We start from the raw sequence: 16,395 nt of genomic DNA, 5'->3' as shown, positions 1-16,395 counted from the left end.
GGGCCGGACTGACCTTGTCTCTGGCCTCCCCCTTGCCTACCTTGGGAGGGGGAAGCAGCTGGAGGAAGGCTGTGATGCTGCTCTTACAGGCTTAAAGGGTGATGGGCCTGGGAGTCGGGTGGTCCTTCTGTCAGTAGCCAGCATGTCTAGTGGTTAGACCATTGGATAAAGACCTGGGGGACCAGGGTTCAAATACCTGCTCGATCAGAGAGCTCCCTGGGTGACCTTGGGGCAGTCGCAGCCTCACAGCCTAACCTACCTCACAGGGTTGTTGGGAGGGGCAGGGAACCTGGTGTGCCACCATCAGTTCTTTAGAGTAAAGGTGGGCTATAAATGTGGATAATGGTGGCAGGAAGAGCCATAATAGTAGCAGCCAAGAGGCATAGCTGTCAACTTACAGATTTGAAAATAAGGGACCAGCAGCCAAAATAAGGGATTTTAGTCAACCAGTTGAAATACAAAGTTAAAAGGGGCAAGATAATTTTGGAGAGCAGCGCCGGTTTTTAGCCCTTCGTTTCCAGAGGTTGCTGCTCAAGACACCAGCTGATGAAACACTGCAATTAAATAACTACAAGCAGCAACCACTTTTTGCACAAAACAAAGTCCAAGCTACGAAGATGCTGCTGCAGTTCTGTATCTTTTCTCTCGTGCTCCATCTGCAGCTCTCAGTTCCATCAGGCGGGGCAGGAGGAAGGTGGGGGAAATAGCGCCCGAAGTAAACCCGCAGATCAGACCATCTATGCTAGTCTACCACTACAAATCTATGGGAGAAGCGCTTGCGGTACTTCCTCTGCTTTCCCCCTCTATGGTTAGCCCTTGGAACACCTGCCCGCGCCTCCGCCTCTGCCTCCTCCTCCTCTCTCTGAACTGCTTTCTCTATGGTTGCCCTCGCTCTCCTTTCAAGGCTCCTCAGCAATTCATAGGGCGCACCAGGCTGCCCATCTCATCCGGGTCCTTTGATGGCGCAGCTGCAGTACGGCCCAGCGGGAGCGGTGGCGGCGACAGGCAGAGGGGAGGCCCCAGGCAGAGACGCTCAGTTTGGCAGCTGCGAGGAGGATGACAGCGGAAGAGCCCGAGGCTCCCACCAGTCTCGGTGGGGAGGGGCTCCCGGGGGCCGAGGCTGGTGAGAGGAGGCTGGAGGGGGGTGAGCCGAGCAGCCAAGCAACACAGTTGGAGCCTCCCTCCTCCCTGGCCAGCAGGGAGGGAGAGAGGGAGAGGAGCTGCTTCCCTTGAAACCCGGGAAATTTAAGGGACATCATAAATAAGGGACAGCAGCGGGACACGGCACTGGGATAAGGGAGTTTCCCGCCAAATAAGGGATGGTTGACAGCTATGCCAAGAGGTAAGGTATCAAAGATTCTGTATGATTAAGAACATAAGGAGAGCCTTCTGGATGAGGCCCATGGCCCATCCCGTCTAGCATCTTGTTCCCACAGCAGCCATCAGATGGCTGCAGGAAACGCACAAGCAGGACCCAGGCCCAAGAGCCCCCTCCCCACCTGTGGTCTCCAGCAACCAGCATTCACAAGCATTATTCCCTCTGGCCAGGAGAAGGAGCAGAACCCTCCTGGCTAGTAGCCATTGAGAGCCTGCTTCTCCATGAATGGGTCTAATACTTTTTTAAAGCTGTCCCAAGTTCTTTTTTAATGCCCCCTGAATCTTCCAACCTTAAGATGTATTGGCTGTCCACATGTTTTAATGTTATGGGAGAGGGAGAAAAACCTTTCTCTCTGCTCTTTCTCCCTGTCATTGATCTTTTTATAGACTTCTCTCATGTTGCCTCCCTTACCTCCCTTTTCTCTTGGGACTAAAAAGTCCCAAATGGTGCAACGTTTCCTTGTTGATTTCCCCCCCTTTACACTCTTAAGCATGTTACTCTTAGAAGGTGTCTACTTTTTTAAAAAAGAATCCTGTTGGTATTTCACTTTTGAAGTGGGAGAGCTCTCCTCTCTTGCCCAGTGACATCAGTGTGGTGCAGAGGATGTTTTCACCTGCACTGGAATACCAAGATATGCAGTCATGCCTTTTGGATGGTCCCTCATAAACTGGAGAAAGGGACATACAATGGTACCTTGGTAGTCGAACAGCTAGGCTCCTAAACAAATCGGCTCCCGAACACCGCAAACTCGGAAGTGAGTGCTCCGGTTTGTGAACGTTTTTCAGAAGCCGAGCGTCCAATGTGGCTTCCGTGGCTTCCGATTGAGTGCAGGAAGCTCCTGCAGTCAATCGGAAGCCTCATCTTGGTTTTCAAACCATTTTCGGAGTCGAATGGACTTCGGAATGGATTAAGTTCGAGAACCAAGGTACCACTGTACTTAATTTAAGCAAGTTTATCCACTAAGACCTAAAGCACTGGGGATGTATCCAATAAAGGCTGTACCCAGACTAGGCCTATTGAACAGTCATGCCTGTCATTTTTAAATGGGTCTAGTCTGAGTGGGGCTAACGTGGAACTCAATCCACCAACTGGCTGATGAGATGCTGGTGAATTGGCAAATCACAGAGATGGAACACAAATGCAGAACCAAAGAGGTCATCACCTTGGACAGGATGACAGCAGTCCCTGCGGTTCAGTCAAGGCATTTGAAGCCATTTCCCAGAAAAGTCAGAAGCAACCATTTCCTCTATTTAATTGACCTTTTTTAAAAAACAAAAAACAAAATTAAACTAATATAAATAAAAAAGAGCATTTGAGGTTCCATAAATATGTTCATCCAATTAAAAGTGAGTCAGTTAATTACCCTGGAGCAGTGGAGTGCTTGTTCAAAATCGGAGCCTATGTCATGGAAACTCTCTCTGTCCCTTAAGCCCGAATAGGAAGACCGTGCAGCGGAAATGTGTTCTCTCCCCACCCCCTGTTAGGACTCCTTTTTATTTAGTTCATTGTTTCACAACAAAAATGCAAAGAGCAACGGCCTTTTACTGAGTCAAACCATTGTTCCATCTAGCTCAGTATTGCCTACACTGACCGACAGCAGCTTTCCAGGGTTTCAGACTGGACTCTCTCCTGGCCACACCTGGAAATGCTGTTGGGGAGGGAACTTTTCTCTACATGTAAAGCAGTGACAATAACCACAACCTCCCCCCAACAAAATTCTCTTGTTGGTTTGCCAGGGAGGGAGGAGTTGCAAAGGGACTGCAAAATTGCCTTCCAGGTTTCTCTTCATCTTCTGTGGAGCCCTGAAACCTCACTTTGCCATCTTTGCATATACTTGGGTCTTCCCTCTGTTGGCCACAGGAGGAGAAAGCAAAAAGGTTGGCAAGAGGGTGTTGCTGTCTTCCTCACAATCCAGATTGATTCCCGTTTGGCTGCTGGCGCTCAAGCCAGTTGCCCGACTTTCAGAGACACCTGTGGAAATCCTTCCTATTGGACCAGCACTTTGAGGTGTTGGCTGAAATGTTATATGGCTGTCTCCAACTAAGTTCTTCTCAGGGTAGACCGATTGCAGTTAAGGAGACTAAGTTGTGCCCATTAATTTCAGTGGGCTTACTCTCAAGTCAGACTAGAGTGAGTTATAGTCCTGCAATAAGGCTGAGTGAGCCTTCGACACTTCAGGCAGCAGCTGCTGGAGGGGAGCAGCTGAGCCCCCGGCAATCCATCTCCTTGGGAAGACAGAGTCGTATGGTGGTGCGGCTTGTTGGCCCCCTCCCCTCGGTAAAGCGGCCTGCTCCCCTCAGGTGTGCTAGAGGATACACCTGAGGTAAATTTCAGATTCTGCACATGGCAGGCAGATTTGATTTGGTCCTTTGCCTGAGGCAGCCAGATGTCTTGGGCTGACTCTGGAAAAAAACATAAACAATTGGCCTCTGCCTCATAAGAAGCACCTGCTGGATCAGGTCCCTGTGGCCCATCCAGTGGCCAGCCAGATGCCTCTCTGGGGGAAGTCCGCAAGCAGGGCTGGAGAGCAAGATCACAATTCTGTCCCCTTGCGATGCTCAGCAGCTGGTCCTCACAGGCATCGCTTTCTCTGTCTATAGGTCAGGCAGGGCAGAGCTGTTGGGCCATAGCCATCAATAGGCTTCTCCAGAAACCTCATGTGTGCATCAAGTGGCTCCCTGTCATGGATAATGCTGACAGCAATTCAGAAACATAAATTTCCTCCTCCAAACTGTTCTTCCCTGCCTCTTCTCAGGGAGCCTTCCCAGCCCGTCTCAAGAAGGTATTCATTGTGGGTGCTCCTATGTGGTTCCGAGTGCCATACTCCATCATCAGCCTGCTGCTTAAAGAGAAACTCCGGGAAAGGGTGAGTGGGCCTCCACCGTTCACCATCTCCATCGTGCTGCTCCTCCTCCTCCTCCTTCTTCCTACTGCTACTGTTGTTACTATTACTGTTGTTATTAGTTATTGTCCGCCCTTTCCCCTAAGCTCCTAGGGCAAGTTGCAACAATCAAAACACAGTATTAAAAACAGTTTAAAACAACTTGCAATAGCTGAAATAAGGTGGGATCCAAAAATATGCACCTCAAGTGTCACAAGCCAAGATAAAGAGGTGCATCTTCAGTGTTCGCCGGAAGCTACCGTATTTTTCGCTCCATAAGACGCACCTAGTTTTTAGAGGGGGAAAGCAAGAAAAAAATATATTCTGCGCAGAGCATGTAAGCTGCTCTCGCTTTTCTTGCTTTAAACCCTTCCGTCCCTCCTCCCGCTTCGCTGAGAAGCCAGCAGAGCAAGAGCAAGAGCGCTGCAGCGTCTCTTCTGCTGGCTTCCCAGCAAAGCGGGATGAGGGACGAAAGGGAGCCCTTACAAGGAAGCGCTGAGCAGAGCCTGGCAGCGGCTCTTGCTGGCTTTTCCGGGAGGTGTGGGAAGGGACAGAGGACAGCCTGTCAGTCCCTTCTCCCTCCTCAGGGAAAAGCCCCCAAGAGCCGCACTCCCTTTAAAGAGCCACGCGGCGCGTGTGTGTGGATCTTGGGGGCTTTTAAACAAACGCTCCACGCGGCTCTTTAAAGGGAGCACTGAACAGAGCCTCCTGCCTGCATTCGCTCCATAAGACGCACACACATTTCCCCTTACTTTTTAGGAGGGAAAAAGTTTGTCTCATGGAGCGAAAAATGCGGTATGTAATGAAGGTGCCAGGTGCACCTCTGTGGGAAGGGTCTCCCACAACTTAGGGGCCACCTCAGAGAAGGCCCTCTTCCAGTCTCCCCTCCCCACCGTGCCTGTGAGGATGAGGAAATAACTAGAAGGGCCCCCTCTGTCAATCTCAGCACCTTGTAGGAGGTTTTGTGGGGGAGGAGGCAGTTTTCAGGTATGCGGGGGGGCAGGGGGGCTGAGTAATTTATGGCTTTAAACACCCACCTGAGCACCTTGAATTGGGCCTGGAAACAAACTGGCAAGCAATGCCATCACCTGACTGCTGCATTTTGTTGTTGTTGTTTAGTTGTGTCCAACTCGCCTTCCAGGGCAGCCCCACGCAGAGTGCAGCGAAGGGTTCATGTTTTGCTGTGCCTCCCTTTCCACCTGCCCCCTCTCTTGTAGGTCCAGATGGTGAAGATGTCTGAGCTGAAGGAGCACCTGCCCCAAGAGTGTCTCCCCGAGTACCTGGGCGGATCCCTCAAACTAGATCCCCTCAGCTGGAACTGCAGGTTCCTCCCACAGCAGAACGGCCACCCGGACCCCCTTGATGAGCTGATTCTGGTGCCACTGGCATCACCCCGGGACAACGGCTCGGTGCACACGCCGGGGCCAAAGGCCATGACGGTGCAGGAGGTGCTGGAGCACGTCACCCAGAAGCAGAAGCGGGGCATCTATGAGGAGTACGAAGGCATCCGGCGCAGGAGCCCGGCAGGAACATTTGCCTGCTCCTTGTAAGGGTTCAAGTGTGGCACTGGGGGCAAGAGGTGTGGCAGAAGGGGGAGGGTGATTGCTCCTGGCGCCCCTTGCCAGGGGAGCACCCATAGGATTCCACAGTCTTGGGAAGAGAAGCTCCCCTTTCCTCGCCCCACCCAATGTCCAGTTTCATCCAATTTCTGCAACATTTCTTAGGTCTTCACTTGTAGCCTTGTTTGTGGCCTGCAGAGCACCAGGTGGTTGGCTCAGAGAACAATCAAACCAGCTCTTGACTGTGGTCAGTGTCAGGGTGTATCCTGTCATTTTTCAGGTACACTGGGGAAATTTATCCCATGCGGCAATGTGCACAGGAATTAAGCTCTCCAACAGATCCATATTGAAGAACATAAGAGGAGCCTGTCGGTTCAGCTCCACGGCCCATCACGTCCAGCCTCCTGTTCTCACATTGTCCAGCCAGATGCCTCTCTGGGGGAAACCCACAAGCAGGATTTGAGCCCAACAGCAGCCCTCCCCTCCTGTGGTCTTCAGCAACTGCCATTGAGAAGCCTTGCGGAGGCGGGGCAGAGCCACTGTGGCCCCCAATAGCCTCTCCTCCAAGGATTTGTCAAATCCTCTTTTAAAGCTGCCTAGACAGATGGCCTCCACTGCCTCTTGCCTGAGGAAGGACTTCCCTTTTATCTGTCCTAAATCTTCCAACACTCAACTTCCTTGTATGTCCCTGAGTTTGTGTGTGTGTGTGTGTGTGTGTGTGTGTGTGTGTGTCTTCTTTAATCCAGAGGCCCCACAAGGCCAGGTTCCCCATCTCCTTGTGTTGCACTCACTGTGCCTGCTCTTGCTTGCCACAGGTCTCCCTTCAACCAGGAGAAGAACAGATATGGGGATGTGCCGTGCCTTGACCAAACGAGGGTGAAGCTGTCCAAGCAATTCAGCTATCCAGAGGTAAGCTGGCTGAGAGTTTTGGCTCTGCAAAGCTGCCTTGTATTGAATCGGACTGTCGGTCTAGCTCAGCCTTCCACAATCTGGTTCCCTCTGGTATTTATTGGCTATATTTATTGATCACTCTTTTTCCCCCAAGGGTAACTCAAACTAACTTACAAAATCTAAATGAATAAAACACACAATAGTAAAGGTCAATCCTGGTTTTAAAACATAGAATTCAAACGGCCTACAAAGTAAAGGAGGCCAGAGATTATTAAAGAGCCAAAGACTTGGAGAAAAAGCTGACCCAGGGAGAGCATTCCACAAGCAGGGAGCCACCACTGAAAAGGCCTATTCTTGGGGTGCCAGCCTCCCGCCAAAGGGGCGGGTGAAGAAGGGCCTTGCATAATGATCCCAAGGTCTGGGCCAGTTCATAGGGGGAGAATCAGTCTTGGAGTTATTGGGTTCATGAGCAGCAGAAGGCTCCATAGGTCAAAACCAGCACTCTGAATTGGGAGCCAGTGCAGTCAGGCTTGGGTTGAAGGAGCATCTCCACCCCCATCATTCTGCCCGGACACTGAGGTCCAGTGCCGAGGGCCTTCTGGCGGTTCCCTCACTGGGAGAAACCAAGTTGCAGGGGGCCTTCTCGGTAGTGGCACCCACCCTATGGAACACCCTCCCATCAGATGTCAAAGATATAAACAACTACCGGGTTTTTAGAACACATCTGAAGGTAGCCCTGTTTAGGAAAGCTTTTAATGTTTGATGGACTACTAATAAAAGTTTAATATTTTGTTGGAAGCTGCCCAGAGTGGCTGAAGAAACCCAGCCAGATGTGTGGGGTATAAATAATAAATTTATTATTATTATTATTATTATTATTATTATTATTATTATTATTGTATTTTGTGCTCCAGTGAGCAGCCTGGCCCCCAATTTTTGCACCAACTGCAGTTTCCAAGCCACCTTCAAAGGATGCTGGGCTACAACTCCCACCATGCTTCCTAAGTGGTCCTGCTGGCTAGGGCTGATGGGAGCTGGAACCAAATATCATCTGGGGGGCACCAAGTTTGGGAGAGTGCTATTGTCTGCACTGACTCAGAGCAGAGAGGTCAGTTTCTTCATGCAGAAAGTTTGAAAAATGTATATCATTATTCAAAGTAAATGCAAGCCAGAAATTGGGGTTCTTGTGCCATGCTTCCCACCCCCAAAAAACCCTCCCACAAATTCTGTGCTTGCAATCAATGTGAGCAGATGACATTTGTGGAAATGGCACCCCTGTTTTCTAAAGACATTTCTCTTCCACGTTTGTGTTGTCCAAGGAATTCTGGACAGCTTACTTAGTGTTTGGTTCCACCACCATTAAACTCTGTCAGGATGGTGAAGCAGATGAACAGCAATGAGCCCAAGATCGCCTTGTGAGCTTTGTGACTGAGTGGGGAATTCAGCCAGGTCTCACCGCTCTTGTGTTCATTTACATGAGTTCTACATTTCCAGGCAACCCTCCAGAAGCAGTGTGCAGAGTCAGGAAGTAGCTAATGGGGAAGGGCTGTCATTCAGAGAGATGATATTGTGCTACACCAACAACAGCTTAGGGCAAGGGCTCAGAGCTTAGTGGTAGAGCAGCTGCTTTGCATGCAAAAGGTCCCAGGTTCAATCCCCAGCATCTCCAGATAGAAGAACCATCAGGTGAGACGAAAGATGTTCTCTTCCTCAACAGCCGCTGCCAGTCTGAGTCAAGTTACAGGGCCAACCAGGTTCTGCCTGAAAGAAGGCAGCTTTTTAATCCAGTTCATGTATTCATAGACAACAGACTGTCTCGAACCAAGCAGCTCCACTAGCAAAAGCATTTTAGATGGTGCAACAAAATTCGTCCTCCCTCTCCTTTCCCTGGGTACCCCCTAAATCGCTGCGGGTTTCCCTCCAACCCTCCCTCTGGAGCATTTCTCCTTCCTGCGTAGAATTGGGACCCAATTTAGCCTTTGTCATGCAGTGGTGCAGGAGGAAAGCCATGGGCTGTTGCCCCCCCCCCCTTTTTCTCCCCTGCACATACTCATGCGCCCCCCAAGGGTGTTATGGTGTGCCTCTGCTTGGGTGTCACTGCTTTGGCCTGTCTGTCAGGGTGACCTTTCCTGTTGCGTCTCTCCAGCTGACAGATTACATCAACGCCAGTTTCATGGATGGCTACAAGCAGAGGAATGCATACATTGGCACCCAAGGTAGGGAGGCCCTGGGCACATCGGTGTTTGGGGTGGTGATCTGGCCAGGGGAGCAGGGTGGGTGGGCGGGCAGCCACTGCATTCCTGCAGAGACCGTGTTGCAGAGGAAGCAGTGGTGGCACTTTCCATCACAAGCTGAGATTCAAATTAGAAGAGCCTGGCTGGATCAGACGAAAGTCCCGCCTAATCCAGTGTCCTGCTTCTCATGGTGTCCGACCAGATGCCCCTTGGAAGCTCAGGAGCAGGACTGGAGTGCGACATCACTCTCCTGGCTGGTGAGTCCCAGGAACCGGCACGCAGAGGCCTGCTCCTTTTGACCATGGAGGCAGCAGAAGGCTTTGCAGACAGGAGCAGCTGATTGCTGTTCTCTTCCATGAATCTGTCTGATCGCCTTTTAAAACCACCCAAGTTGGGGGCCATCACAGCCTCTTGTGAAAGCGAATTCCTTTTTATTATTAATTTTATTTATAGAATTTTTGAAGAGATAAACAATAATCCAACATCATTTCATGGAATTCCATGGTTTGGCACTGTGCTTCCATCGTTCAGCTTCATTGGCTGCCTCCAAGTTCTAACATTAGGATAAATAAACTATTTTTCTGCTTTCCCCATGCATAACCTTATGCACCTGCCATTGTATACCTTGCTCAGAATTTTTCCTGAACTAAAATGTCCCAGATGTAATCTTTCTTCTCAAAGGGATTTCTCCATTCTCCTTGATCTTTTTGGCGGCCCTTTGCTGAACCTTTTCCATCCCTACAATATCCCTTCTGAGGTGAGGCCTCTCTGCACCTTCCTAGGGTGCCTTTCCAGTGAGTTCTGCCCCCCACTCCAAGGTGTTCAGAGCTTTGCTGTGCACAGTTCTGGTCACGCCACCTAAAAATGGATATTGTGGAGTTTGGAGACATGCAGAAGAGGGCAAGTGAAAGGATCATGAGATGGAGTGACTCCACCATGAGGAAAGCTGGCAGCATTTGGGACTTCTTAGTTTAGAAGAAAGGCCAGTAAGAGGTGTTGCGAGAGAAGCTTATAAAATGAGGCATGGCATAGAGAAAGTGAATGGAGAATTTCCCCCCTCTCCTCTCTCGTAACACTCATAGACAACCAAGGAATCTGAATGTTAGAAAATAAAGGACAGGTAAAAGAAAGTCCTTCTTCATAGGTAACCTGTGGGAACTTACTGCTGCAGAAGGCAGTGATGACCCCCTCGCCAGCTGGCTTCAAAAGGGGGTTGGACAAATTCATGGAAGAGGTGCTCTGCTCTGCTGCCCTGGCCAGAGGGAATAATGTTTTTGGATCCAGTTGCTGGAAGCCTCAGGAGGGGGAGAGGGCTCTTGTGCTCCAATCCTGCTTGCAGGTTTCCCAGAGGATTCTGGGAGAACAGGGTGCTGGGTTAGATGGGCCCTGGAGCTGATCCAGCACTTCCTCGTGTGCTTGGGATCCCCAGTAACTGGTATTCCAGGACAGGCAGCACTACCCAGCCCACCACTCCCCTGTCCAGCTCCTTAATGGAGCTAGCTGTGCCCCCAGCATCTCAATGCAGAGATAGGGAACATGTGGCCCTCCATATGTGGTTGAACTTCCTGTTGCATATTTAGCAGATTAATTGCACTGCAGAAAGTGTGCTGGGGAGACCACACATTCAGGAAACAATGAAGAAACGCAAAAATATATTTTGCTTGGTTTTAATTACAAAAACAAAAACTCCTCTTACATTAAATCTATAAGTATGACCCATTCACCAGGGTAGTGAGAGAGGTACATGCTCCTCTTTATATACTATACCCAATTGCTGACACAGCTTAAATTAACACAACTTAACAGCACCTAGAATCATAGAGTTGGAAGAGACCACAAGGGCCATCGAGTCCAACCCCCTGCTATACTGCTTCACAGCTATAAAACTAGGTCATAATATTTACTCTGGCCTTTAAAGAGATACACATCTTGTGAAACAATAATGAACCTTAATATTTAAATAAACCATTCAACACTTCCAACTCCCATTAGCACCAAACCAACATGGCCAGCGGTCAGGGATGATGAGAGCTGTAGTCCAGTGACATTTGGAGGGCCACAGGTCCCCCCCTCTCCCATCACCATCCAGGACCTCCCAAGGTGAGAGCTTCAGTTTTAGCTCTCTTGGCCGATAGGCTTGAACCAGAGGTTGGGGAAGCTGCGGGCCTCCAGATGTTGCTGGACTACAACACCCATCATAGGTCATGTGGGCTGGGGGTGATGGGAGCTGGAGTTCAAGGATTCCAGCAGGGCACCCTTTTGCCCATGGGCTTCTTGCAATACTTTGGAAAAGCCCCCTAAGACGATGACTGTTGCCGCAGTTTTCTCACCACATCTTACGGTACTTATTTGGTGGGAATGCATTTAGCAAGTTAACCATGGGTTGAGGAGTTGTCTGAAGCTGGGTTTTAGCAAGCCAGGCTGTTGTTCCGCCCAGTCCAGGGCTCTCTGGCTGGCAGCAAAGCTTCATGAGCTGAGAGTCCTTTGAAGGGGAAATGCCAGGGAGAATGAATCCTTACGTTAAACCTTTAAATGAAGTCTAGTGGCTTTAGATGGGACCTGGGAAACCATGGTTTGCATCCCCACACAACCAGAAGACCTTGGGCCAGCCATCTTCTCTCAGCCTTGTTTACCTCACAGGGCTGCTGGGAAGATGAATAAGGGGAGGGAGAACATCTGCATCACCTGGAACTCCTCGGAGGAGAAATAGGAGGCCTTCAGTTCCTTTCCCTTCTTAATTTGTGTCTGTCTGTGTGTGCTGCTGCTTCTCTTCAGGGCCGTTAGAGAACACATATGGTGACTTTTGGCGCATGGTGTGGGAGCAAAATGTGTTGGTGATAGTCATGACTACGAGGTGAGTGTTCAGGCAGAGCCACACCTTCTTTCTGCACCTACACTCTGCCTTGGAACTGGGAGAGGCACAGGTGCCCCACTAACTGACCACCTGCCATTTGTTGGCTCAGAGGTTCAGGTGCCCACTTACTTATTTATTTCATGAAGTTTATACATGGCTTGATTGTTAAAAAGAAAAGAAAGAAAATCCTCAGAGCGGTTTACAAAGAGAAAAAACAATAAAGTCATCAGTAAAAAAGGATGCTTTAAAACATTCAGGAATCAAAATCTACAATAAACTAAGTAATGGGTGGGAGAGCTGAAAAAAATTCACATCTGGCAACCAATGTGCCCCTTTGGCTTCAGATAGGACATGGGTAGGTAAAGGGGACCCCTGACCATTAGGTCCAGTCATGACCGACTCTGGGGTTTTGGCGCTCATCTCGCTTTACTGGCCAAGGGAGCCAGCGTACAGCTTCTGGGTCATGTGGCCAGCATGACTAAGCCGCTTCTGGTGAACCAGAGCAGCGCACAGAAACGCCGGAGCGGTACCTATTTATCTACTTGCACTTTGACGTGCTTTTGAACTGCTAGGTGGGCAGGAGCAGGGACCGAGCAACAGGAGCTCACCCCGTCGTGGGGATTCGAACCGCTGACCTTCTGATCGGCAAGTCCTAGGCTCTGTGGTTTAACCCACAGCGCCACCCGCGTCCCATAGGACATGGGTAGACAAGGCTAAAAAGCCCAGGACAGAAATGTTCATGGTGGCTCCTTGACCAGAAGCAATGTATTTAGCATTAACTCTAGAAGTGTACACTCGATTATGACCAAACTAAGCCTCCTAGAGCAAAATATACACCAGGATTACTCAAAAGCACACACACAAATTTCATAGAATCATCAAATCCTTGAACTGTAAAGTTGGAAAGGACCCTCTGCAAACTGCTTGAACTTGGCCTGGTAGATATGCAGATGTCATTCACAGGAAACATGGAGTCTTTCTTCAGTGTGGGCTTCTGATTAAATCGGTTAGCCCTTCAACTTCCCTTTCTTGTGTTCAAGGCTGGAAGAAGGAGGCAGACGGAAGTGTGGCCAATACTGGCCATTGGAGAAAGACTTCCAGACTTGCTATGGAAACCTGACGGTCACCAATCTGGGAATAGAGAACCTCAACCATTACAAGAAAACCATTCTGGAGATCTACAACTTTGAGGTAACCACAAATTTCTCTAAGTATTTCTCAAACTTGAGTCTTCAGCTATTGTTACACTACAACTCCCATGATCCCTAGCTAGCAGCACCAGTGGTCAGGGATGATGGTAGTACAACAACAGCTGGAGACCCAAGTTTGAGAAACACTGCCTAAGGCAGTATTGTGTTCTGGTCCTGAGGAAGAGCCCCACAAGACAAGGCAGGTTGGTTGTCCCAGCACCAAGGCGGGCTGCTAGGGAGCAACTTGCTCCTGCTGAGAAGGGCCATAGCTGAGTGGCAGAGCATCTGTTTTGCAAGCAAAAGCTCCCAGGTTCAATCACTCCAGGCAGGGTTGGGAGAGACTCCTCCCTGCCTGGAATCCTGGACAGACTATCCTGAGAATGTTTGTGTTCCTAATACAGACACAGGGAACTCTATAAATGGACAATGTGTGTAATGTCTGATTCATGTTGGACATTGTGAACATTAGATACGTTGATCAGTGAATCTGCAGTGTATCCAGCTGGAGAATATTCCTACTGATAAAGCAGAGTAAAACGCCTTGTGGACAGTCAAGTGTTGGGCCTACTCGCAAGTGTCACTGGGAGGCCGAGGGCACAGCATACGCACTTTATGCAAGGCCTCTCAGAATTCTGGGCCAAATTAGCCTGAATTCAGCAGCAAGGATGGCCAGGTTCTTCATTCTGAATAAATACTGAAAAGTTGGGTACTTTCACTTATTTTGCACCTTTGATTCTGCCTTTTCTGTGGTGACCAGAAGCTATGCAGAACTGAGTCTCCAGTGTCTGGAAATCTTGATAGTTACATTTTGTGTTTCTTTGGGCTGTAGCCAATGTAAAGGTAAGGTAAAGGACCCCTGGACAGTTAAGTCCAGTCGAATTTGACTATGGGGTGCGGCACTCATCCCCTCTTTAGTGTTGAGTTAAATTCATGTGGCAATAGTGCATACTTGCCAGTGGAACGTTGTTTCACAAGACAATGTGTAAGTGGCTTGCTGGCAACTTTGTGGCACAACAGATTGTGCAATCTGTTGCACAAAATAGTTTTCCCCAGTGCAGCTCTTGCATTTGATTAATCCGTTGTGCAACATTGCAACTCCTTAGTCAGCCAGCACAAGAGCCTTTGCCTGAGTGCACAGAGAACATTTAATAGAGCCCTGATTGCTCAGCAGCCATTGTCTCCATAGAGAGTCAGTGTGACTTAGCAGTTAGAGTGCTGCTCTAAGACCTGGAAGACGCGGGTTCAAATCCCCGCTCTGCAATTAATCTCACTGAGTGACCTTGGGCCAGTTACTCACTTTCAGCCTAACCTGCCTCACAGGGTTGTTGTGGGGGTTAAATGAGGAGAGGGAGAACCATGTATGCCACCTTGAACTCCTTGGAGGAAAAGGTGGGATCAGAATGCATTAAAATAAATAATAAACAAACAAACAAACACTTTCAAATATATTTACTTGGGGTTCCCATTATGGGTATACAGTTGGGGCCTGTTGCTTATGTCAACCTGTGAAGTAATTGTGACCCTTCCAGGAAGCAATCACTGCTGATCTAAGGAGAAGAGGTGTGAGAAATGGGGGGGGGCATGTCCAGGTAAAGGGGGTGACATAAGAGAAGGGACAGGCAAGATTCCTTTCTCCATTCCTTTCTCCCCTTTCCGCCATTCTTCCCTCCGCAGAGCCGCGAGAGGCGACTGGTGACCCACTTCCAGTATGTGAGCTGGCCTGACTATGGTGTCCCGACCTCAGCAGCAACTCTCATCGACTTCCTGGGGGCTGTCAAACATCAGCAGAGGGTGGCTGTCAGTGCCTTGGGGCCACGCTACAAAGGCCATCCTGGTGGGCCACCTATTGTGGTGCATTGCAGTGCTGGCATTGGCAGGACAGGTAAGGATGCCAAGACAAAGAAGCTTTCAGTGGACGCGGGTGGCGCTGTGGTTTCAACCACTGAGCCTCTTGGGCTTGCCGATCAGAAGGTCGATGATTCGAATCCCTGCGACAGGGTGAGCTCCCGTTGCCCAGTCCCAGTTCCTGCCCATCTAGCTGTTCGAAAGCACATCAAAGTGCAAGTAGATAAATAGATACCACTCCGGCGGGAAGGTAAACGGCGTTTCCATGAGCTGCTTTGGTTTGCCAGAAGTGGCTTAGTCATGCTGGCCACATGACCTGGAAAAACTGTCTGCGGACAAACGCAGCTCCCTTGGTCTATAAAGCGAGATGAGCGCCACAACCCCAGAGTTGTCTGCGACTGGACTTGACTTGTCAGGGGTCCTTTAGCTTTATCTTTTTTTAATGGAAAGGCGGAGAAAGACATCTGCCTGCAGCCTTAGTGACTGGTTGGCGTTGACCAGTGATGGGGCCTTTTCAATGGTGGCTCCTCATTTGTGGAATGAGGCTTTCCCAGGCACGGTGTGTCCCAGCTTTTTCCTTATTAACATTCAGCCAGGATTTCAAAGCATTCCTGTTCACCCAGGCATTTGACAGTAGCGGGTACTGTTCCTACAGCAACCTGGAAATTAATCTTAAGGCTGTGTGGCTGTTTTTAGATGTTCTTAATTGTTTTTAAACAATTAAGGCCATAACACTTGCATAAAACTGTTCCAAATGGAACATAACACCATAACACTGGCCAGTTGCTAATCTCCCTTTCCTGGGCAAGGTTCTGGAGTGAGTGGTCACAGACCAGATCCAGGCACTTTGGGAAGAAATTGATTTTCTGGATCCATTTCAATTGGGGTTTGGCCTGGTTTTGTCACAGAAACTGCTTTGGTCGCCCTGTATGATGACCTCTATCGAGAGACAGACAAAGGAAACACATCCGTGTTAATTCTTCTTGACCTCTCAGCAGCTTTCAGTACCATCGACCATGGTATCTAGAGCGACTCTCTGAACTAGGGGGGGTGGCACCGCTTTGCGGTGGTTCCAGTCCTACTTGGATGGTCGTTCCCAGAGGGTGTTACTTGGGGAGTGCTTTTCAGCCCTGTTGAACCTTCAATGTGGGGTCCGGCAGGACTCAATCCTATCCCCCACGATGTTTAATATCTACATGAAACCGCTGGGTGGGGTTATCCGGAGGTTTGGAGTATGTTGTCAGCAGTATGCTGATGACACTCAGCTCTATTTCTCCTTGACATCTGCAGGTGAGGCAGTGGAAGTGCTGGACCAGTCTTGGTAGTGGACTGGATGAGAGCCAAGAAACAGAAGCCCAATCCAGATAAGACTGAGGCTCTGTTGCTAGGGGGTTCCCTAGACCAGATGGGTGGGAGGTCGCCTGCTCTTGATGGGGTTACGTTTCCTCTGAAGGAGCAGATTCATAGCCTGGGGGTCCTCCTGGATCCTTTGCTGTCGCTCAAGGCTCAGGTGGCCTCAGTGGCCCAGAGTGCCTTCCATCAGCTTTGGCTGGTGGCCCATCT

At 49.6% G+C, this 16,395-nt stretch overlaps 1 protein-coding gene across 2 annotated transcripts in view; it reads left to right on the top strand.

Moving 5' to 3' along the window:
• PTPN9 (protein tyrosine phosphatase non-receptor type 9) overlaps positions 1 to 16,395 on the top strand; it is a 62,744-nt gene that overhangs the window by 22,827 nt on the left and 23,522 nt on the right. For both annotated transcript variants that reach the window (XM_080980769.1, XM_080980768.1), the window contains exons 6-12: positions 4,134 to 4,244; positions 5,477 to 5,805; positions 6,634 to 6,727; positions 8,856 to 8,925; positions 11,719 to 11,797; positions 12,838 to 12,988; positions 14,662 to 14,869. In XM_080980769.1, coding sequence (XP_080836895.1) covers positions 4,134 to 4,244; positions 5,477 to 5,805; positions 6,634 to 6,727; positions 8,856 to 8,925; positions 11,719 to 11,797; positions 12,838 to 12,988; positions 14,662 to 14,869 — 1,042 coding nt within the window. The remainder of the gene's footprint in view (positions 1 to 4,133; positions 4,245 to 5,476; positions 5,806 to 6,633; positions 6,728 to 8,855; positions 8,926 to 11,718; positions 11,798 to 12,837; positions 12,989 to 14,661; positions 14,870 to 16,395) is intronic.

The sequence above is a fragment of the Podarcis pityusensis genome, assembly GCF_964106645.2.
Source record: "Podarcis pityusensis genome assembly, chromosome: 14".
Taxonomy (NCBI): domain Eukaryota; kingdom Metazoa; phylum Chordata; class Lepidosauria; order Squamata; family Lacertidae; genus Podarcis; species Podarcis pityusensis.
The sequence above is the reverse complement of the archived record's forward strand: the minus strand, read 5'-3'. Positions and strand labels throughout refer to the sequence as shown.